A 25,054-nucleotide genomic window follows, 5' to 3' on the forward strand; every position below is an offset into this window, starting at 1 on the left:
CGCTGAGTTACTCCAGCGTTTTTTTTTTGTGGTGTCTATCTTCCGTTTAAACCAGCATCTGCTGTTCCTTCCTTTGCTTATTGCTGTTACTGAAATAACATCGTGGGCAGGTTTGTTGAAGTAGGCCATCAAGATTTCTTGGGGGGGGGAAAGGCACAACACACACTTTGTACGTAGCTGGGCAAAGCCAGGCAAACGTTTGGTGCCTGACTCACTTGTTCAGGGCGAACAGTAGCTGCCTCACCTGGTAACAGCCGTCGCCAGGGTAAACAGCGCAGCCCGGAGTAGCGGCCGGAGCTCCAAGCAGCGGCGGCGCGGTAAGAATATTGCTTACAGCTTACAGCTTGTAGCTTTAGCACACACACACACACATAGACAGACCCTTCCCTTCAAGAGCAACCTTTCAAAACTTTTATTTCTCCCTTTTTTGCGTCGGAATTGGACGGAAAGACCTTAGTTTTTCCTTCTCGTCGGACTTCGATGGAAAGACCATGGTTTACAGGCTGAATCCCACCTTTGCCACGGTGCTGCCAGCAACATGAGTTATTCCAGAGACGCAATGTTTTAAATGAATGAATTGGAGGCCAATGCGTTTCTGCCGACCCTGTGTTGAATTGGAAAGTGCTGAGTAAGCGACTGTTATTCCAGTGGCAATTATCTTTAGAACGAGTTTCCATCCCATCGGTTGGGTGGGTGACCTGTGGTCGTGGAGTGTACTATAAACAGGATGCACGGTCCTGATTCCCCAGGGCCACTTGCACAGGGGTTTATAACATTGTGGCATAGGCCCATCAGACCGAGGACAATGATGATGGTCATCTCAAGTTCTGCTGTGGACTCACGCCATAACTTTATCTCACACCTTTTGTTTTCCCATCTCTGGCCTTTGTCCAACTATCTACCTATCACCCTCCCCTCACCTATTTGCACCTATGACTTAGTAAAAACAAGGAACTGCAACTGCAGGAGATGCAACACCTGTCCCTATACCTCCTCCTTGACCCCCATCCAAGGATCTCAACAGCCCTTTTAGGTGAGGCAGAGGTTCACTTGCACCTCCTCCTATCTCATCTACTGTATCCACTGTTCCAGATGTGGACTCCTATATATTGGCGAGACCAAGCGCAGGCTTGGCGATCGTTTCGCTGAACGCCTCCACTCTGTCCGCCTAGGCCTATGTGATCGACACAAAATGCTGGAGTAACTCAGCGGGACAGGCAGCATCTCCAGATTGAAATAATGGGTGACGTTTCAGGTCGAGACCCCTAAATGATCTCCTGATTGCTGAACACTTTTACTCCCCCTCCCATTCCCACACTGACCTCTCTGTCCTGGGCCTCCTCCACTGTCAGAGTGAAGCCCTATGCAAATTGGAGGAACAGCACCTCATATCTCACTTGGGCAGTTTACAACCCAGTGGTATGAATATTGATTTTTTATAACTTCAAGTAATCCTAACTTTCCCTCTCTCTCTCCGTCCCTCCCCCAGCCTAGTGCTCTGATTAGTTTCACTGTCCTTCTGATTAATTTTACTGACTATATGCCTCCTTGTCACCATCCTCTCAGCTAACCATTCTATATTTCCTTGTCATTGTCAGCTTTGATCTTTCATTTTCACACCTTACCCCTCCATATCTCTAGATTCCCTCTCCCCTGAGTCTGAAGAATGGTCTCGACCCAAACATCACCCCCTTCCTTTGCTCCAGAGATGGTTTTTGCTCCAGCGATTTGAAATCTGCAGCATTTTGTGTCTATCTTTGAATTAGGGTCTGAAGAAGGGTTTCGACCCGAAACGTTGCCTATTTCCTTCGCTCCGCAGATACTGCCTCACCCGCTGAGTTTCTCCAGCATTTTTGTCTACCTTTGAATTAGTCCTTGCTTTCTTAACTGCTTTCTGCACCTGTTTGCTTGCTCTCAGAGATTGATGTTCATGATACCAAGGTCCATTTGTACATCAACACTTCCACATTTCACTAATATGCTAATATGTATTAGTAAGTATATTAATTTTAATTAATATACTGCCTTTCTGTTTCCTGCTAAATAGCTAATTTAAGATTGAGTCAGGTTTATTAATGTCACGAGCACTGAGGTTCAGTGAAAAGCTTTTCCTTGCATGTTATCTCGCCCGGAGTAGGGGAATCAAGGACCAGATGACATAGGTTTAAGGTTCATTCTTCAAAGCAGCGGTGTGAAATCACAGATAACTGTAATGACTGAACATAGTAAGATTAGAGAAGAAAATGCCAGATGAGTATATGATCAAGGGTGGGAGCGGAGGGCACTTATTCCCTCAACGTACTCCTCATAAAATAACTATCAAACTTCGAACTGGTAAGTTCTCGTTTAATCTTACTATTTTACTTCGGAGTCACGTGAGTGACTACGTGAAGATTTCAAAGCTCTGTGATTTCATGCCGTGGAAACGAGTCCATGCATCACATCTGCCTTAATTGACTGTGGGAGGAATTGTGTTAACATGTTTAGACATGAATCCAACATTGAAATCCATGATAAATTGTTAACAACAAATTATAGCCCCTATTTATGGGGTGAATTATATTACAGAACTTAAAATTGACTCTGCAAAGTTCCATTTTAACTACTGGTTTGTGGTAGAATAGTTGGAACATTTTCCCCTGATCCATCCTGCTGTCTTGAGGATTTGGTTCATTGGTACATCCAACTCCATAGCTGCCGATGTAGTTGCAGCCCTGGTGGAATAAGATTTGAATATGTTAGTATCCACCCCAGCTGTTGTTAAAACCTGTTTCAGCCATCTGGAAATAGTTTGAACCGACACTTTTTTGTGGGGTTGTTTGTGGCTGATTAGTAATGCCATCTCATAGCCTCAGATGTTTTTGGTGTTCTCCATATAGAACAATAATTGTCTTATTATACATGGACGATATCTGTAGGGTAATCCCTAAATTCTATTTTGAGGCCTGATGATCCCGATGAGGTCTGTTCTGTTTGACTAATTTGTAATATGAAACGTTATATTCCTGTTGAAGAAGTCATAGTCCAGCCTTAACTTATGTACGACTGTACCCTTAGTGCCGTGACCAAAGCCATCAGCATGACTGTTTTGTGCGTCAGTCTTTGCAGGGACAGAGCTGTTGCTGAAGACCAATTCCTTAGCAACGTTAGGGCAATACTCATATCCCATTTAGAGAGTACCTGGTTCTTGGGGATAGATATTAAAAATTCCCCTCATAAGTTTGGTTACCAGGGATGAGTCCCAACAGAATGACGCTCTGATCCTCGCCATAGATATGTTGATAGGGCACTTCTGGCGCAGTTAATGGCACTGTAACTGAGCCCCTCATCATAATGGACGCCTGCCAGGAATTCGAGAACAGACGTTATGTTCATCAAACTGTAGGTGATGTTGTTTCTGTGACAATATATCTCCCATTTCCTGATGTATACCAGATATAGTTTTTGGTGGACTGTCTGTGGCCCGCTGAGATAATGTTCAATGTTCGGTCTGCCAGTCCCAGTTGCAGTAGAGGTTTCTTTAGACTCTACAAATTGATAGGTTTGTTGTTTTTGACATGGATGGGTTCCCCTGTTACAGGATGAACCAATAATCTGGTTGTTTCAGGATGGTGATACATGGTTAAACCCCATGTTGAGTATCACAGGGAACCATGGTTAAGTAGGCCAATCGGCACTACCAATTAACAGACGCTGAGTCTTGTTGTATTTTTCGTAATACCCGACTGATGATGCAGAAAAGGAGAGAATGCATAGATAAACAATTGCCCCCTTAATGCAGTGAAAAGCATCTGTCCCTGCTGTCCCAGGTCTGGTTCCCAAGAAACACAGTTTGGTAACTGGTGGTTAAGTCTTATTTTATTGAATTTGTGTAACCTGATGTCTGTCACTGAATTTTGGGTTACCTGGTAGGTAAGTAGCTGATATTCCAATATTTCTCTGGATACACCATTACCAAATTGTATTAGTCAGATTGTCACTCTGTGTCTAACACGCTGGTGATTTATCCCAGTGCAGTATGACTTTAGGCCATAGAACGCACCCCACATTTCCAGGTAGTTTATGCCCAGTGTCTATGATAATGATGCCTCCTGTGCCTTTCATCTACCTCCACAGATGGAGATGGAAATTGGTAGTACCCCAACCAAGCGCACTGGCATCAGTTTGTAGCACCACTAAGGGTTTGCTGATAACGATAGGGTTGGAACAATGCCGAATGTTATCCCTCCACCATTTTAATTCCATAAGCTTTGATTGGTGGCTTATTGGTCTGTCGAAATGACCAGTATTAATTTTGAGTGTTTGTATTTTGCCCTTTGTAGATTTTTGGTAATACAAAGGTCCAAATTGTATGGCTGGAAAGGCAGACACTATATGCCAATTATACTTGCTACCAATCTGATAGACGGTTCACTGATGTCAGTGGGGTTGTTGCAGGCCTCAGTTAAGACTGTAGCCTTGTCCTTTGGTAAAGTCACTGACATGTGAGCTGTCAATAGTGAACCCCAAATAATCCATTATGCTGGTAGGCGTTAGTTTAGATTTAACTGGATGGATGATAACCCCAGTTTTCACCCAATTGTATGGTGGCTGTTACAGCTAGTTAGGCCAACTCCAAAGTTATGCCCACAATTAGTATGATCATATGATTATGTATTTGGTAGAGCTCTATACTGCCAGAGCTGTCCCAGCCAGTTGAATTTTTTTTAAATAACGTTTGTGATCAGCCCGTGTAGGCACTGAATAGTAAGCATCTTTTAGGTTGATGCTAGCCATGGAGTAGCCTTTGGAAATCAGTCCTTTAGCAGTTACCAGTTCCCATTTTGTACTGAATATATAGTACAATGTATTCTAGCCAATCGTGTTGGGTTTACCCATTACCCCTTTTGCACAATTCAATGGTATATCCCTGGATACTGCTTAGGATATAATGTCTGTAGTTAATATACACCATGTATCCAAAAGAGTGTAATCTCCCACCAATGTGTGTATTATCCACTCTTCCTATAATTTGTAAGGGACCAGACCCACCTACCTCCATTGTTACCAGTGGAAGTTTGCTTCTTCTGTGTGGTCTTCGTGGAGGTTGAGGCGCCGGTGTCTGGGTTTGTTTTTGGGTTGGGGGTTTGCGCATCTTCCAGAAAGGCCGGTCTGGGCTATGGTCTAAAAGACCGCTGTCCTGTATGCCCGGCCTTTGAGCTTTCACCAGCTTCTCTTGTTCTGCTGGTGGGTGCATAAGGGTGCTGTCTTTGGCTGTAGGAGATCCTTAATGTTGTCGCCTTTATGAGCCCCAGGGCTTTCCTAAGTCCTGCTCCGACATGTTTCCAGATGCTATTTCCACGACTGGAACATTCAGGGATGCGCAGCTTCCTGGTCCCAAGTATTTTTGCAGTATTGTATTGTATTGTATATCTTTATTGTTATTTTCCTGAGTACTCACATACCCAGAGGAAACAAAAAAACGTTACTCAAACCAGTGTCCATTCAGTGTGCAGTAAAAAATAAATAGAAATAAAAATACATATATCATGAACAAGTTTAACACTACTCTCAACTAAACATCAACAGGCGTCCGATCGGCAGCGGCACGACAGTGGCTCTGTCCAGGTTGGTGGTTGGTGCGCGATACTTTGGCACGATACAGTGGTGTCCATCGTGGTCTGGCTGTATGTATTTGGACACCATGACCAGTAGATTTTGCCTTCCTGCACACTTGTAGTTTTGTTCGTCAAAACCCCTCTTCAGGGTCAGCCCAGAATTGACCCCCCAGTACTCCCCTCTGACGAGGGAGATGCACTGTGCAGCCCTACAAGAGGTGCTGCTGTGGGTTTTACATAGTGCCCACAGTGACTAGACTCCATCTCCCGGAGCCTGTCATGTTGGTGCTCGGCTCCATAAGCCGCTCCAACCGGCTCCAGCGCTCACGGTCGCTGGCCGCCCAAAGTCGGACTCATCAGTCCTCAACTCTTTTGGTTTTCTTCTTGCCTTTCCGCCCAGACGCAGTGTTTAATCTGGCCGGCGCGGGGGCAAAGTCGGGCACAGCTGTTCCCTTACGGGTGATTCCTGTGCCGCAGGCCGCTGCTGGCGTCCGCAACTCCGCGGTCTTCCCCTGCCAGCTCTGGTCGACTTCTTTGCCTTGTGCATGTTTCCCCCCACCTGTAGAACAGTATGGGAACAATAAAGACCGCAGTATCACTTGCCTGCAGGTCCAGGCTTTGCCGTTAAGGGGGAACGTCCTTCCACCCCTCCTCCTGCCGTTTTGACTTGCCAAAACCAACGGCTCCATTCTGTATAGTCTCCCGCCCAGCCATGGTGTTTAATCTGGCCGGTGCGGGAGCGAAGTCTGGCACAGCTGTTCCCTTACGGGTGATTCCTGTGCCGCCTGCCGTTGTTTGCACAGCTCTCCATGTTTCCCCACCTGTGAAACAGTATGGGGAGAGTAAAGACCGCAGTTTCACTTACCTGCAGGTCCAGGTTTAAACTGTCGCTACGGGGGAACGTCGTTCCACCCCGCCTCCTGCCGTTTCGACTTGTCAAAGTCGACTGCCCCATTCTGAATAGTCTCCCGCCCGGCCGTGGTGTTCTGGCCGGCGCGGGACCAAAAGTCGGCACAGCTGATCCCACTTACGGGGCTTGTGCCTTCAGCTGCTGCTGGCTCCCGCAACTTCGCGGTCCTCCCCAGCCAGCTTCACTCGCAGCACTTGTGGACACTATTTTGTCCAGCTTCCCCCCCTGTGTAAAAACAGCGCGGGGACAAACACTACCGCAGAGTAAATCACTTACCTGCAGGTCGCGGTTTCAAACTTACCGCTGCGGGGGAACGCTCCACCCCGCCTGTCGTTTCGCCAGCGTGAAAGCGATATGACACGCATGCGTCCTGGCGGGGTTCTTCACGTAGTCACTCACGTGACTCCGAAGTAAAATAGGAATCTGAGGGGTGACTTTTTCACACAAAAGGTGGTGGGTGTCTGGAACAAGCTGCCAGGGAGGTAGTTGAGGCAGGTACTATCGCAACGTTTAAGAAACAATTAGACAGGTACATGGATAGGAAGGGTTTGGAGAGATATCGGCGAAATGCAGGCAGGTGGGACTATTGTAGCTAGGCCAGTGTGGGCAAGTTGGGCCGAAGGGCCTGTTTCCACACTATATCACTCTATGACTCTATAACTCTATGCTCTCATTTTGCGACTACAATTGGGGAGAAGGAACATGAAAAAGGTGACCACCAGATTCAAGAACAGCTTCTTCCAGCCCATCATCAGACTCTTGAATACTATACAAACTAACCTGCACAATCTTCTAAGGACCGTGTGTTTGGTTGCACTATGGACTTTGGCTTTGCACTTTTATGGTTATTATTATATATTTATCTGTGTTTCATTGTGTTTTCAGGCCTGTTAAGCTGCAGCAAGTAAGACTTTCATTGTTCCATTGTTGGCAGATATGACAATGAAACTCTCTTGACTCGATGCAAGTTGAAGTTCGATTTCAAAATACAACATTTTCAATTGATGCATTTAATGGTAAATCTTGTATTTATTGCCCATCCTTTGCTCCATCTTAAACTCCTGAGGATTAGATACAGTGGGGATCAGTGCTTGGGCACCAGCTAATCACAGTGTACACCCATGGCCTAGTTAAGGCAACTCAATGTAATACACCCAAGTTTGCCAGCAGCACAAAACTGGGTGACATTTGTGAATTTCAGGAGAGGAGAGAAAGATGCTGCAGGGAGATTTAGACAAGTTGAACATACAGTATATGACACGTAGAGTATTATACAGATAAACCACATTAACTGTGTGTCAAGTTCAGTTCTCTTTTCAAATCTGACTATTAAAGGCAACTGGCTGCAATAAATTAAATAATTTATATAATATGAGACCACAACATGAAATTTGCCTGACATAGTTGTAGTTTGGATATTTGCATTACACACCTCGACCTTTTATGTTTAAGATAAATTTCAGTCTGCAACTTACGTGTGGTGATTACATTTGTTCTGCATAATAAATAGATGGTTAATGCATTAAAATCTTAGATAGTTGGGGCTTTAGAATTAATACTACAAGATAACCCCATAGCACAGTAACGCTTTGCATGCTCTTCCCAGAGAAGGCTCTATTAACTCTATTAACGCTCTCAACATTAGCGAGACCAAGGAGCTGTTTGGAGAAAGACTGATGTTCTGGTACCATTCAATTCGATTTTCAATCTCCCGCCTGTATTCTGACTCATCATTGCCCATGTTTTTTGTTGTTGTTTTTTTTAATTTGTATTTTTATTAGAAGCAATGTACAGTAGTATAAACCACGGCATATGACAAACATTTCGTGTACAACTTCTATTTTAAATTTAACAAGAAAAAGGTAGATCAAGAAAGAGAGAGAGAGTGAGAAATGAAATGAGTGAAGGAAGTAGTGATGTGTAAACCCCCTAGAGTACCAGATGGGCAGTCCAGGGGTGAACAAGTGATAGCCTGTAGAAAAATAAAGACAAAAACCCACAAAACTGTAAAAAAAAGAAAGAAAAAAAAGAAAAGTGAGAAGGAAAAGAAAACAAGAGAGAAAAAAGGAACCCTTGTGTAGGGATATACCTGCTTCATATCTTACCACACCCATCACCCAGTTCGTCAATCGGTTTATTGCCCATGTTTTGTCTACAACTCTCTGCAATTTCTTGGGGGTCTTGGATGGAACTGTTCCCAAACCAGGCTGTGATGCGTCCCGATACGATACCTTCTGTGATGCATCTGTAGAATTGGTGAGGGTTGTTCGGGACATGCCAAACTACCAATGCCTTCTAAGGACGTAGAGACGTTGGTGTGCTTTCTTGACCATAGCAACTTACAGATGGCATCACAAGAGCCACATTGGCAGCTGTGTTAGTCATAAATTTGGAAAAAAAAGATGTCCCATGTATTTTCATCAAATTATGATGTTCTATAAAATGGAAGTTGAGGAATTTGCAGAGTCCGAGAGAATTCCTTGATGCCTGACTTTATTTTTGTCTTAGTTTACAAGATTTTAGTTGACTGATTTGCATGATTTTAAAATTCCCATCACAGGTTATTGAAAATGCACAAAATCCATGAGAAAACCTCACACTGTGAGCATGATGTTCAAACGCTCCTTCCTTCATCAAAATGGCTTCAGCTTCATGGGCTCAAGAGAGGCCGATTGACTCTGTCCCAAATTCTGTCACAGATTGGATTTCAACACAGGCAAGGTAATGTTTACTTTGTTGCATGTGAAGTGACATCACCACATTGTGAAGCATTTGTTTTAATTGGTGATCTGCCAGGTAACTTGACAGGTGTACTGTAGATGTTTGGATCTTTGGTTTGGAGGGACTAAGTAAGGCGGTTGTTGTACGCAATTATCTTATGCATGCTTTCTGCATTGAAAATATTTCTAAAGCAGTGCAGATTTACGAGGATGTTGCCAGGACTTGTGTGCCTGAACTACAGGGAGAGGTTGGGCAGGCTTTGACTGTATTCCTTGGAGCATAGGAGGCTGATAAACGATCTTATAGAGGTGTATAAGATCATGAATGGAATCAAAAGGGTAAATGCAGTCTTTTACCCAGAATAGGGGGACCAAGAACCAGATACACAGGGGTTTAAAGTCAGAGGGGACACATTTAATAGGAATCTCAGAGACAACTTTTTCCACACTAAGGGTGATATGTATATGGAATGAGCTGCCAAAAGAGGTAGGCGAGGCAGAAACGATACCAACATTTAAAAGACAATTAGGCAGACACATGGATAGGAAAGGTTTAGGGGATATGGGCCAAATGTGGGCAGGTGGGACTAGAATAGATGGGGCACGTTGGTTAGCATGGGAACGTTGGGCCAAAGGGGCCTGTTTCCGCACTAGATTACTTTGACTGTAATCTAATATTTTTAATCTTCATTTCAGGAATCGAATAAACCAGAATATAATTTATCAGGGGTGTCGAGTCAAGTCAAGTCACATTTATTTATATAGCACATTTAAAAAACAACTCTCGTTGGCCAAAGTGCTTTACATTTGTTATAAGAATAGCACAACAAAACAAACTACATACATATATACATGTAGCCCTCACTCAGAGGACGTCAGGAAAGGCTTGGGAGTATAGATAAGTCTTTAGTCTTGACTTAAAAGAGTCGATGGAGGGGGCAGTTCTGATGGGAAAGGGGATGCTGTTCCACAGTCTAGGGGCTGCAACCGCAAAGGCGCGGTCGGGGGTTATGGGACAAAGGCAGGAGAATGGGGTTGAGAGGGAAAGATAGATCAGGCATGATTGAATAGCGGAGTAGACTGATGGGCTGAACAGCCTTATTCTGCTCCTGGAACCTATACATCTATTACATGGGTGTCAGAGGCTAGAGCCTGAATTTAGGGCTTTGTGGGAAGCAGCAGAAAGGAGAGGAGCGGTAAATTCACCATACTCTGAAAATATGTGCTCGTGTTTAAAAAAAAATAAAAACATAAATTCCAGGAACCGCTCAGCAGGCCAGGCCACACCTGTGGGCAGAGAACAACTGTTCACACCACAGGTAAGAAGAGCCTTTGTTAGACCGGTGAAGTAGGCAAAAGAAGCTTCATAATCTGTAGCCCTCCTTCCCACAGTTCTGACAAAGGGTTTTCGATTTGATTGATTAAAAGATACAGCACGGAGACAGGCCATTCGGCCCACTGACCAGCAAGCTCTTATTCATACTAGTTCTATCTTATTCCGCTTTTGCATCCACTCCCTACACACTCGGGGCAAATTACAGAGACCAATTAACCTGCAAACCCGCACCCAGAAGAAACCCGCAGGTCACAAGGAGAATGTGCAAACTCCACACGGACAGCACCCGAGGTCAGGATTGAACCCCGGATCTCTTGATGCTGTGAGACAGCTGTTCTACCAGCTGCCCCACTGTGCCTGCTTAAAATTTTAATCCTTTTCTTCTTCCCACACATCTGGCATGACCTGCAGAGTGTTTTCAACATTTTCCGCTTTTATTTTAGATTTCCAGCACTTGGAGTTTTTTTCTATTTTTTCACCTGAGATTTTGCAGCACAGAAACAGACCCTTCAGCCCATCAAGTCTACGCTGACCACCAAGAACCCATCTATTAGTAATTCCATTTACCAGCTGCACTTCATGTCCAGCTCAGATATTCAGGTGCTTGTCTAAAGACTTCTTTAATCAGCAAGAGTCTTTGCCCCCTCCACCTTTTCAGGAAGATATAACTCTCAGGGTCAATGGAATTGAGGGGTATGGGGAGAAAGCAGGTACGGGATACTCACTTTGGATGATGCGCCATGATCATATGGCTTGATGTTCTATGTTTCTAAGTACGTTCCCGATTTCTCCCATCCTTTGGGTGAAAACAAATCTTCCTTAAATCTTAAAACCTTAATCCTGTCTGTACTTTTGGTTTTGGGACAGCTGTCCAGTGGGGAAATATTTCCTATCATCCATCCTATCTATGCCATATTTAATTTTGTACTTCTTTGTCAGCCTCCCTCCTGGCCTTCTCCACATTAAAGAATCAAACCTAATCCATATAGAGTCTTCTCATAAATGAGACAGTCCATTTCATGCAATATTCTGGCAATTCTCACCTGCGCTCTTTCGAGTGGGATGATGTCCTTCCTATAATGTGACAAGCATTCATTATTCGAGCTTTAGCCTAACTAATCTTTTGTAAAGTTGCATCAAAACCTCTCTGCTCTTATACTCTCTGGTCTGGCTAATCAAGGCAAACATCCCACATGCCATATCACACATATCCCACATGTCGGAAGAAGGGTCGTGACCTGAAACATTGCATATCTACGATCTCCAGAGAAGCTGCCAGACCCTCTGAGTTGCTCCAGCACTATTTTTTGTTGTTGTAAATCTGCGTCCGCAATTCCTTATGTCTCAATCCCACATGTCTACTCTCTCTACCTGTACTGCCACCTTCAGGACTGTTTGAATCTGTAATTCAAGGTCTCTTTGTTCCTCAATACTCTCTGGAGTCCTTCCATTTTTGGTGTATATCTTACTCTCATTAGACTCTCCCAACATATATCACCCCAAATATATCAGCATTAAATACCATCTGCCATTGCCCTGCCCAATTTACTTTTTGATCAATTTCATTCCATGGCCTATGATTATCCTCCTCGTTATCAAGACTACCACCAATCTCATGTCCTTTGTAGACTTACTAATTATACCTCCCACATTCACATCTTAAAAACATAGAAACATGATAAAAAAAATAGGTGCAGGAGTAGGCCATTTGGCCCTTCGAGCCAGCACCATCATTCAATATGATCATGGCTCATCATCCAAAATCAGTACCCTGCTCTAGGTTTTTTTTTCCCATATCCCTTAATTCCTTTAGCCTTAAGAGCTAAATCTAACTCTCTCTTGAAATCTTAATTATTTACGTACATAAGAAACAATGAGGGTCCCAGCACTGAACCCCTATGGTACAGCACTGGTCAAAGGCTTTCAGTCACAAAAGAAAACACCCAAATCATATTCTGCCTCCTATTACCAAGTCATTATTGGATCCAATTTGCCAACCCGTCATGGATCCCATGGGGTCTAAACTTTTTGATCAGCCTTCGATGTGAGACCTTGTCAAAGTGTCCAAAGGTCTTATTGAAGCCCATGTAAACAACTGCCATCGGCAATAATTGAATTACCTCTTCAAAAACTCAATTAAATTAGCCAGACAGGATTTCCGACCAGCAAATCCACGCTGATAATCCCTCATCAATCTCTGCCTTTCCATGTGTAGATTAATTTGATCCCTCAGGATTTTGTCCAATAATCCCCCTAACACTGACGTTAGATTCACTGACCTATAATTACTGTTACTTTTAGAAACATAGAAAATAGCTGCAGGAGTAGACCATTCAGCCCTACGAGCCAACACTGCCATTCAAAATGATCATGGCTGATCATCTGAAATCAGTACTCCGTTCCTGCTTTCTCCTCATATCCTTGATTCCATTAGCCCTGAGAGCTACATCTAACTCTCTCTGGAAAACATCCAGTGTATTGGCCTCCACTGCCTTCTGTGGCAGAGAATTCCACAGATTCACAACTCTCTGGGTGAAAAAGTTTTTCCTCATCTCAGTCCTAAATGGCTTCCCGCTTATTCTTAAACTGTGACCCCTGGTTCTGGACTCCCCGAAATGGAGAAATGTTTCCTAGCCTGTCCAATCCCTTAAGAATTTTATATGTTTCTATAAGGTGTCATCTCATCCTTCTAAATTCCAGTGAATATAAGCCAAGTCGATCCATTCTTTCATCATATGTCAGTCCCGCCACCCCGGGAATTAGCCTGATGAACCTACGCTGCACTCCCTCAATAGCAAGAATGTCCTTCCTCAAATTAGGAGACCAAAACTGCACACAATACTCCAGGTGCAGCCTCACCAGGGCCCTGTAAAACTGCAGTAAGATCTACTGGCTCCTGTATCCAAATCCTCTTGCGATGAAGGCCAACATGCCATTGGCATGTTGCATTTTTCCCATTGCCTTTCTTGAATAAAAGTACCATATTTATTGTCTTTCAGTCATCCGGCTTCAATACAGGTTTAAATACAGCATATCCCCAACATTAAAGAAAAGCAGGATTCCTAGAAAACTGGATTTCCTATTGCAAGAATACATAATGTGAATCCTTCTATTTCCTTTTAAATTCTGTGTTAATATTAAGGAAAGTTTTCAACAGTAAAGCCCACCTGGCTGCGGAGTCTATAGGCAAGGGAATTATGAATATACTGCAAGCAGAAAAATAATGGTTGTTGCTTTAATTAATGAGAAATGGGTGTAAATTTATATTTTCACTTAACTTCTGCATGAGTGAATTTTTATTCTGGATGTCAAATCTATTGGTGGTGAATTCTGTAAGGGCATATTTAACATTACCCAAACTTCTGCAATATGCAGGTACACTGTTTATCTGTCTGGGTACCAGCAATATCCACCCCCTGTTACCCAATGTCCCCCCTTTAGCGTATGCATAGCAAAAGATCAGGCACACTTTTATGTACAAGAGTTCCGTTATTCTCATGTTTCCTTGTGGCATAGAATGAGACCATTCAGCCCATTGGTCCCACCCCACCCCACGTATCTCCCGGTAACTAATTCTCCCTCACACACTTGGACGAGAAGAGGATGTTTTCACTAGTGGGAGAGTCTAGGACTACAGGCCATAGCCTCAAAATTAAAGGATGTTCTATTAGGACGATGAGGAGGAATTTCTTTAGTGGTGAAATCCTTTAGTGGTGAATCTGTGGAATTCTTTGCCACAGAAGGCTGTGGAGGCAAAGGCAGTGGATATATTTAAAGCAGAGATAGATAGATTCTTGATTAGTACGAGTGTCAGAGGACGACAACGTCGGGAGCTCACAGGTCGCCTCGGAGCAGAGGGAGAACAAGGAGGGAAGAGACAAGGACTTTAAGATTTTTGTCTTCCATCACAGTGAGGAGGTGCCTGGTGAACTCAGTGTGGTGGATGTCAAATTTGTGTTTATTGTGTGTTTTTGTCATTTGTCATATGTATGACTGCAAGGCAACGAAATTTTGTTCAGACCGAAAGGTCTGAATGACAATAAAGGCTACTTTACTTTACTTTACTATGGGGAGAAGGCAGGAGAATGGGGTTAGGAGGGAGAGATAGAACAGCCATGATTGAATGGCGGAGTAGACTTGATGGGCTGAATGGCATAATTCTACTCCCATCTCTTATGATCTTATGACACACTCAGCACTTGCTCTTGATTCCCTTGCCAAATCTATTAAATGACAATTTGCAGATGTGAATTGACCTGGCAGCATGGTTTTGGGATGTTTAATGAAAACCAAGCACCTTGGAATATCCATAGGGCCACAAAATGTCACACTGGCAACACGAGGTCAGGAATGAATTCGGATATTTTGTGCTGTGAGGCAGGAGCACCAGTGGTTTGCCACTGTGCTATCTGATGTCTGTGCTAGCAACTCCTGCTTAGAATTTTTTATGTTTCCGCACACTGATTTTCTCTTGGTAAACATTTTGATTTGTGTTACAGAATTTGACTCGAGGTTGCAAAAGTCTGTGTCTTCGTGTTATGGCGAAGGCCTGTTCTATCAATACATGCGAAAAGATGGTAGAATTTATAATGTAAGTACATCAATGACTTACCAATAAGCAATTTTTATATGCCAAACTTCTTATATTATTCTCATACGATAAATAGAAAGCAAAATTAGCAGGACTAACATCTAATGCAAGGTAAAGGATATTTCATTTCAATGCACTGTGGTGAGGGGTGGAATGGGATAGGACTGTGTTATGGCTGGCAAACCTGCTAAATGTGACATATCCTTCAGGGTTTTTTCCAATGTTTTCTCTAACATGACATTAGATACATCAGGCCCTGGCCTCTCCCATTGCCCTTCTCGAATAAAAATACCACATACTGTATGTTATTTATCAGGCTGTTGCCATTGCTGTCTGGCGCTTCATCTGTGGCCAATAATGATTTAATCAGTAGAGCTTTACAGCGCCAGAGACCCGGGTTCGATCCTGACTGTGGGTGCTTCTCTGTACGAAGTTTGTACGTTCTCCCCATGACCTGCGTGAGTTTTCTCAGAGATCTTCAGTTTCCTCGCACACTCCAAAGACGTACAGGTTTGTAGGTTAATTGGCTTGGTATTAAATGTAAAATTGTCCCTGGTCAGTGTAGTGTAGCGTTGATGTGCGGGGATCGCGGGTCGGTATGGAATCGGTGGGTCGATGGGCCCGCTTCCACGCCGTATCTCCAAACTAAACTAAACTACAGTGACCCTCCACATACCATCTGACCCATTACATTTGCTTCTGTCACTGTGGATGCAGCTGAGCATTTCAGATTTTTATTTCTGGTTTCCAGCCTCCACATCAATCGCCTTGACTTTGGTTGCAACACTGAGGATGAATTCCCATTCTCCCAATCTACCTCATTGTAGCTCTTGCACTTTTTTTAAATCTGTACTTTCTCTGTAGCTGTATTACCACATTCTGCACTCCCTTTCCTTTCTCCTTTTGCACTGACTGTTGTCATGATTGTGCTCATCATGTATGTTATAGCACGCAAAACAAAGTTTTTCACCGTCTCTCGGTACATGTGATATTAATAAATCAATACCATTTAGAAACATAGAAACATAGAAATTAGGTGAGTAGGCCATTCGGCCCTTCGAGCCTGCACCGCCATTCAATATGATCATGGCTGATCATCCAACTCAGTATCCTGTACCTGCCTTCTCTCCATACCCTCTGATCCCCTTAGCCACAAGGGCCACATCTAACTCCCTCTTAAATATAGCCAATGAACTGGCCTCGACTTTAGAAGTGTAGTACTTTAGTTTCCTCTTCTAAGATGCTGTCACTTCCTTCCTTATGCCAGGTGTGTGTAGTGATCTTAAAGGAAGTGTTCATATTGGCTGCTGATGTGGGCAAAGTCTTGTCTAAAGATCTTGTGGCAAACTGCAAAAGAATGCAATTGGTCATCAAAAGCAGTTTAATTAGTGGAGATAAGTGGACTGAAATCATAACAGCAAAATTGATAGCAATTCCCCCTTTGATTAGCTGGGCTTGGAAATCTTGTTACAAGATTTAGGGGTGCACGGTGGCGCAGAGGTGGAGTTGCTGCCTTAGACCCGGGTTCGATCTTGAGTATGGGTGCTGTCTGTACGGAGTTTGTACGTTCTCCCTATGACCGCGTGTTTTTCTCCGAGATCTTCGGTTTCCTCCCAAACTCCTAAAGCCCCTGTCCCACTTTCACGACCTAATTGGCGACCTCTGCCGAGTTTGCCCTTGACTCATACTCGCAGCATGGTCGCCTCGAGGTCATAGGAGAACGTGGGAGGTCTTCGCAACTCTTCCTCATGCTCGTGAGTGGTCTCTGCGTACTTGTGGCCTCATGTAGGTCACGACGTTTTTTCCAGCCTGATAAAAATTGTCCACGAGTTAAAAAAAGGTTGGCATGGAAAAAATGAACACTTTTTACTCGTAGGTAGGTCGTAGGTAAGTCGTAGGTAAGTCGTAGGTAAGCCGTAGGTAAGTCGTAGGTAGGTCGTGATGGTAGTCGTAGATAGTCGTAGATAGTCGTAGATTGTCGTAGGTCGGTAACTGGCCCGTGAAAAAAAATGCAAACATGACATCATTTTATCATGTGATCATTTTCCACTCGTAGCTGGTCGTAGTTGGTCTTAGGTGTGGAAGACTGAGGTTGAGGGGAGGTCGTAGGAGGTCGTAGACATAGTCGTGAGAGGTCGTAGACATAGTCGTAGGAGGTCTTTTACTTCGGCGAGTCAACACGACATTGACAATTTTTTCAACTCATCTAGGGTCTTAACTCGTGGATTAGGTTGTCCTAGTGGGACAGGCCCTAAAGACGTACAGGTTTATCAGCTGTTTGGCTTGGTATAAAAGTAAAATTGCCCCTCGTGTGTGTAGGATAGTGTTAGTGTGTGGGGATCGCTGGTCGTTGCGGATTCGAGAAACCCCCACGCAGGTCACGGGGGAGAACATACAAACAGCACCCATAGTCAGGATCGAACCCGGGTCTCTGGCGCTGTAAGGCAGCAACTCTACCGCTGTGCCACCGTTCCGCCCAAAACCTATTATGGTTATATGGTAGGTAGACAAAAATGCTGGAGAAACTCAGCGGGTGAGGCTGTATCTAAGTGTACCTCATGGTTATATGGTAATAACTTACAATGACTTACACTTGAAGGAGCAGAAGTAAACCATTGTAAATGCCAATTTTGCTTTACAAGCCGAGTTGGGCCATGCAATATAGTGCCATGAAGGAAGGACAATATTGAAAACATATGTGACCTCCTATCAGGGAATCCTGAAGTGCTACTCTCGTGTTAGTGCTTTGGCAAACTTTTAGGAGCTTTTTATGTCAGTACTTTATGGAAATATTCATTCTGTGTTTTCAAGCTGCCTGATCCTTCCCATCTGTCAAGGTATTCCTGTTTTTCTTGGCTGTTGCTGCAGCTTTTCTTTCATAAATCAGGGCTGCAAATCAAAAGCAACATTTATTTTCTTGGAATGAATATTGCACCATGTGGCAGCAAACTGCATTTTTATGTACTCGCTGTAGCTTCATATTGGACTCTTAATCAAGACGGGAATATAAATGTTTTTTTTTCCTTCCTCTGACTATGGGCCAGGATTTTACAGCAGCTGTCAGTACTGACCATCATTAGACTGTATGAGAGTGTCAACAGTTCCTGGAGAATCCACATGCACAGTTTAGCTTGGTTTAGTTTAGAGATACGGTGCAGAAACAGGCCCTTCGGCCCACCAGGTCCGCGCCGGCCAGCAATCCCCGTACACCAGTACTGCCCAACGCACCACGGGCAGTTTACAATTTTTACTGAAGCTAATCAACCTACAAACCTGTACGTCTTTCGAGTGTGGGAGGAAACTGGAGAAAGCGCAAGTGGTCACTGACCACGTACAAACTCCGGACAGATAGCACCCGTGGTTGGGATCGAACCCTGGTCTCTGGCCCTCTAAGGCAGCAACTCCTCCGCTGTGCTGCCCGCAGATGGGAAGGATCAGGCAACTTAAAAATGCAGAATAAATATTTCCATGACGTACTATAGTTAAAGATATAAATACAGCCAATTCTGCTAATGATTCCCTATTTTTGCAGAAATAGTTAGAAATATTTGATTCTGTTATCCTTTGTTACCCAGAGTGTAAATAATTTTCTTTTAATTGAGTGCCAAGATCTGATCCAAAAATCTAATGTTTAGCAATATCTCTTAGGTAAGGAAAAATATTTTTTATATGTGTGGTTTGTAATTTCCTCTAAGTATTTCAGAACATAATACACTTTAGAATTTTTGGCTTATTTTAGAAATGCCTGCAATATTTTGGCTCCTGCTTTAATATTGCTTGTATGTTCCAGTCTTTATTGTGCGGTCTGTATAAATATTTAATATATTTAAAGACTGTGTTTTTCACCTGCTGGTTGGCAGCCTTTGAGAATTTGAAAGTGTGATTAGCGGCTAGCCTGCTTACCGTTGCTAGGCACCAGGGATCTATCTGAACAGACACTTGACAGGGGAATAAGGGGATATTCTGAGCAAGTGGGGAGATGGAATTGCTTTTAAAGGTGAGCCTTCATCTTATTAAATAGGCAACTGTGCTTTGGGAGCTTCCATTTCATATAAGTCTCAGTTTAGTTTATTGTCACGTGTACCGAGGTACAGTGAAAAGCCTTTGTTGCTCTGGTACTGTACTGTTCTTGTATGTAGATAGGAGAAGGGTCTTGATCCGAGACGTCACCCGTTCCTACTCTCCAGAGATGCTGCCTGTCCCGCTGAGTTGCTCCAGCATTTTGTGTCTATCTTCAGTGTCAACCACCATCTGCAGTTCCTTCCTACACACTTAGAAGGACGAGAAGGGACCTTATAGAAACATACAAAATTCTTAAGGGATTGGACAGGCTAGATGAAGGAAAAATGTTCCCCATGATGGTGGAGTCCAGAACCAGCGGACACAGTTTAAGAATAAGAGGTAGGACATTTAGGACTGAGATGAGGAAAGACGTTTTCACCCAGAGAGTTGTGAATCTGTGGAATTCTCTGCCACAAAAGGCAGTGGAGGCCAATTCACGGATGCTTTCAAGAGAGTTGGATTTAGCTCTTAGGGCTAGCGGAATCAAGGGATACAGTGTGGGGAGAAAGCAGTAACGGGGTACTGGATTTGGATGATCAGCCATGATCAAATTGAATGGTGCTGGCTCAAAGGGCCGAATCCTGCACCTATTTTCTATGTTTATAACGTTTCTATTTCCTAAGTTCTTGTGTTGTCCTTTGCAGATAACAGCCAATAAAGAACAGCTTCAGCAATTTGTTGGATCCCTGATAAAGGCAACAAGATTCTACCAGCAACGACTGGAATGGCTGAACAGTGGAAGCCGGCAACTCTTTGGTGTTATCCAGGAACGTTGCATCACTGTTGTATTAGACTTTCCACCTATGTCTCCGAGTCTCTTTCACCTTTGTTGCCACGTTCTTCGTTTGATTCTCCAGGAACAGGTGGCACTGATTGGAAAGATCAACCTTATCAGGTGAGGAAAAGGTTGTTCAATAGTTCATAAGGTCATAAGTGAAAGGAGCAGAATTAGGCCATTCGGCCCATCGAGTCCATTCTGCCATTCAATCATGGCTGATCTATCTCTCCCTCCTAAATCCATTCTCCTGCCTTCTTCCCATAACCCCTAACAACCATACTAATCAACAATCTATCTATCTCTGCCTTAAATATATCCACTGACCTGGTCTCCACTGCATTCGGTGGCAAAGAATTCCACAGATTCACCATCACCTGACTAAATAAATTTCTCCTCATTTCCTTCCTGAAAGAATGTCCTTAAATTCTGAGGCCAGGTCCTCTAGTCCTAGACTCTCCCTCTAGTGGAAACATCCTCTCCACATTCACTCTATCCAAGCTTTTCACTATTCAATGGTACATTATGGTTGAATGTACCTACTGTAAGTACAGTGAAATTCTTTACTGCATACAGTTTAGTGACAACCTACTGTACATTAGAAACAATCATATTAAGTACAAGACTGTAAGATGATGGACCATGCTGAGTCGGTACACGAGTTTCCACATTCCACCTTGTTCCCTTCAAGTGTGAAATTTCAGGTTTTAGGTCGAGACCCATCTTTAGCCGTCTGAAGAAGGGTCTCAACCTGAAACATCACCCATTCCTTCTTTCCAGAGATGCTGCCTGTCCCGCTGAGTTACTCCAGCATTTTGTGTCTAACTTCAGTGTAAAGCAGCATCTGCAGTTCCTTCCTACACATGGTTCGGTTTAGCTCCTGGTGGGTTACCTTGGAAACCCCCAACTGCGCTGGTTGTCTGTCTTTCCCAATGCACAACCAGCTGAACCTAGACGGTTTAGCTACTGTGGGCGGCCATGGTAGCACAGCGGTAGAGTTGCTGCCTTACAGCGCTTGCAGCGCCGGAGAACCAGGTTCGATCCCGACTACCGGTGCTGTTTGTACGGAGTTTGTGTGTCTGTACGGAGTTTGTACATTCTCCCTGAGACCACGTGGGTTTTCTCCGAGATCTTCGGTTTCCTCCCACACTCCAAAGACGTACAGGTATGTAAGTTATTGGTTTGGTGTATGTGCAAATTGTCCCTAGTTTGTGTAGGATTGTGTTAGTGTGTGGGGATCACTGGTGGATGCGGACTCAGTAGGCCGAAGGGCCTGTTTCCATAGAAACATAGAAACATAGAAAATAGGTGCAGGAGTAGGCCATTCGGCCCTTCGAGCCTGCACCGCCATTCAATATGATCATGGCTGATCATCCAACTCAGTATCCTGTACCTGCCTTCTCTCCATACCCCCTGATCCCTTTAGCCACAAGGGCCACATCTAACTCCCTCTTAAATATAGCCAACTACCTTCTGTGGCAGAGAATTCCAGAGATTCACCACTCTCTGTGTGAAAAATGTTTTTCTCATCTCAGTCCTAAAAGATTTCCCCCTTATCCTTAAACTGTGACCCCTTGTTCTGGACTTCCCCAACATTGGGAACAATCTTCCTGCATCTAGCCTGTCCAACCGCTTAAGAAATTTGTAAGTTTCCGCACTGTATCTCCAAACTAAACTAAACTAAAAGTGATTAGTTGGTGCGTGATACCAGATGCCTGTAATCTTCATGGTACAGCATCATCTGGTATGTGACCGAGCCATAGGATGCCAGGCTAAAAATGGGGCTTAACTGAGATGGGTATGGATGGGCATATTGAATAGTACTTTTACTTTGAGATTTTGCATTCAACATTATTTTGCTACTGAGATATCCCTGTAATTATATTTTGTGGTGGTATTCTAATCTTCCACACCACTGATGTCATGAGCTTAAGGTGGCTGGAACTATACACCAAATCCGCATATGCTAAAATAAACTACTATCTACAGATTCAGCAGTGGCATAAACCAAAAGAGGTGTCTTTAAAGATTATAATAGAACAACAATAGATGTGATAGAGATGTGCAGGATTTAAGGTGATGGGGAAAAGATTTATAAGGAACCTGAGGGGGTAACTTTTTTACAAAGGGCGGTGGGTGTATGGAACGAGCTGCCGGAGGAAGTAGTTGAGGCAGGTACTATCACAATATTTAAGAACCATTTAGACGGGTACATGGATAGGATAGGTTTAGAGGGATATGGACCAAATGCAGGCAGGTGGGACCAGTGTAGATGGTATATGTTGGTCGGCAAGTTGGGCCAAAGGGCCTGTTTCCATGCTGTATGACTCAATGACTCCATGACTCTGTTAATGAGGGGTTTTGACGTAATTAGTAAAGGGAAGCTGTTACCATAAGACATTGAGATACAACAAATTAATTAGAGGAGAAATGGAAAAAATCCAACCCAGTGAGCTGCCATGATCTTTGAACGCCCTTCCTGACAGGGGGTACAGAAGTGAGATCGACCGACTGACCAAATGGTGCCAGCACAATAACCTGGCCCTCAACACCAGCAAAACCAAGGAACTGATTGTGGACTGCCATCGAATCACTCCGCAAAAACCCAGACTGGGTCATCAAACCAGCCGACAAGGGAGGTGCCGTGGTAGTCTGGCGCGCCGATCTCTACAAAGCTGAGGCCACGCGCCAACTCTCGGACACCTCCTCCTACTTACCCTTGGACCATGACCCCACTGACGAGCACCAGGCCACCATTTCTAGCACCATCACCGACTTCATCAATTCCCACGCCCTACCTGACCAAGCCTCCAAACTCATCGTTCCCCAGCCCCGCACGGCCCGTTTTTACCTTCTCCCAAAAATCCACAAACCCGGCTCTCCCGGCAGACCCATTGTCTCTGCGTGTTCGTGCCCCACCGAACTCATCTCCACATACCTTGACTCCATCCTATCCCCCTTGGTCAAATCCCTCCCCACCTATGTTCTAGACACCTCAGACACTCTCCGCCGCCTCCACGCATTCCACTCTCTGGGCCCTCATCCCCTCATCTTCACCATGGATGTCCGGTCACTCTACACCTCCATCCCCCACCAGGATGGCCTCAGAGCCCTCCGGTTCTTCCTCGACCAGAGGAGCAACCTATACCCAGCCACTGACACTCTCCTCCGCTTAGCGGAGTTGGTCCTCACCCTCAATAACTTTACATTTGACTCCTCCCATTTCCTCCAAACACAAGGCGTAGCTATGGGCACACGCATGGGCCCCAGCTACGCCTGCCTCTTTGTCGGGCACGTTGAACAATCCTTGTTCGAGACGTACCAGGGCCCCATCCCCGACCTCTACCTCCGCTACATTGACGACTGCTTTGGTGCCACCTCCTGCACCCACACACAACTGACTGACTTCATCCACTTCACCACCAACTTCCATCCGGCACTCCAATACACCTGGACGATTTCCGACACTTCCCTACCATTCCTTGACCTCACCATCTCCATCGCAGGGGACAGACTCCTGACCGACATACATTACAAACCCACTGACTCACATGGCTATCTGGACTACACGTCTTCCCACCCTGCCCCCTGTAAAGACTCCATCCCCTACTCCCAATTCCTCCGCCTACGCCGCATCTGTTCCCAGGATGAGACATTTCATACCAGGGCATCGGAAATGTCCTCGTTCTTCAGGGAACGGGGATTCCCCTCCGCCACCATAGATGAGGCTCACACCAGGGTCTCATCCATACCCCGTAACACTGCTCTCTCTCCCCATCCCCGCACACGCAACAAGGGCAGAGTCCCTCTGGTCCTCACCTTTCACCCCACCAGCCGGCAAATACAACACATAATCCTCCGCCATTTCCGCCACCTCCAACGTGACCCCACCACTCGCCACATCTTCCCATCTCCCCCCATGTCTGCCTTCCGCAAAGACCGCTCCCTCCGCAACTCCCGCGTCAATTCTTCCCTTCCCTCCCGCACCACCCCCTCCCCGGGCACTTTCCGTTGCAACCGCAAGAAATGCAACACCTGTCCCTTCACCTCCCCCCTCGACTCCATTCAAGGTCCCAAGCAGTCGTTCCAGGTGCGACAAAGGTTCACCTGTATCTCCTCCAACCTCATCTACTGCATCCGCTGCTCTAGATGTCAGCTGATTTACATCGGTGAGACCAAGCGTAGGTTGGGCGATCGTTTCGCCGAACACCTCCGCTCAGTCCGCAATAACCTACCTGACCTCCCGGTGGCTCAGCACTTCAACTCCCCCTCCCATTCCCAATCCGACCTCTCTGTCCTGGGTCTCCTCCATTGCCAGAGTGAGCAACATCGGAAATTGGAGGAACAGCACCTCATATTCCGTCTGGGGTCCTTGCGTCCTTATGGCATTAACATTGAATTCTCCCAATTTGGCTAGCCCGTGCTGTCTCCTCCCCTTCCTTAACCCTCTAGCTGTCTCCTCCCACCCTCCCATCCGCCCGCCCTCGGGCTCCTCCCCCTCCTCCCCTTTTCCTTCTTTCTTTCCCCACCATCAGTCTGATGAAGGGTTTTGGCCCGAAACGTCGCCTATTTCCTTCGCTCCATAGATGCTGCTGCACCCGCTGAGTTTCCCCAGCAATTGTGTGTATCTCTGAAGATCTTTCCTGGTCCGAGAACACTGATGCAATCATAAAGAAAGCACATCAACGCCTCTACTTCCTGAGAAGATTACGGAGAGTCGGTTTGTCAAGGAGGACTCTCTCTAACTTCTACAGGTGCACAGTAGAGAGCATGCTGACCAGTTGCATCGTGGCTTGGTTCGGCAACTTGAGCTCCCTGGAGCGGAAAAGACTACAAAAAGTAGTAAACACTGCCCAGTCCATCATCGGCTCTGACCTCCCGTCCATCGAGGGGATCTATCACAGTCGCAGCCTCAAAATGGCTGGCAGCATCATCAAGGACCCACACCATCCTGGCCATACACTTATCTCCCTGCTACCTTCAGGTAGAAGGTACAGGAGCCTGAAGACTGCAACAACCAGGTTCAGGAATAGCTACTTCCCCACAGCCATCAGGCTATTAAA

The 25,054-nt window shown here is 44.9% G+C and overlaps 1 protein-coding gene across 1 annotated transcript in view; it reads left to right on the forward strand.

Annotated features, from left to right (window-relative positions):
* The first annotated feature begins 276 nt into the window (after positions 1 to 276).
* vwa3b (von Willebrand factor A domain containing 3B) overlaps positions 277 to 25,054 on the forward strand; it is a 184,255-nt gene continuing 159,477 nt past the window's right edge. The window contains exons 1-4 of the mRNA XM_033023449.1: positions 277 to 317; positions 9,068 to 9,228; positions 15,063 to 15,154; positions 19,861 to 20,111. Coding sequence (XP_032879340.1) covers positions 9,078 to 9,228; positions 15,063 to 15,154; positions 19,861 to 20,111 — 494 coding nt within the window. The 5' untranslated portion in view covers positions 277 to 317; positions 9,068 to 9,077. The remainder of the gene's footprint in view (positions 318 to 9,067; positions 9,229 to 15,062; positions 15,155 to 19,860; positions 20,112 to 25,054) is intronic.

The sequence above is a fragment of the Amblyraja radiata genome, chromosome 6, assembly GCF_010909765.2.
Source record: "Amblyraja radiata isolate CabotCenter1 chromosome 6, sAmbRad1.1.pri, whole genome shotgun sequence".
NCBI lineage: Eukaryota > Metazoa > Chordata > Chondrichthyes > Rajiformes > Rajidae > Amblyraja > Amblyraja radiata.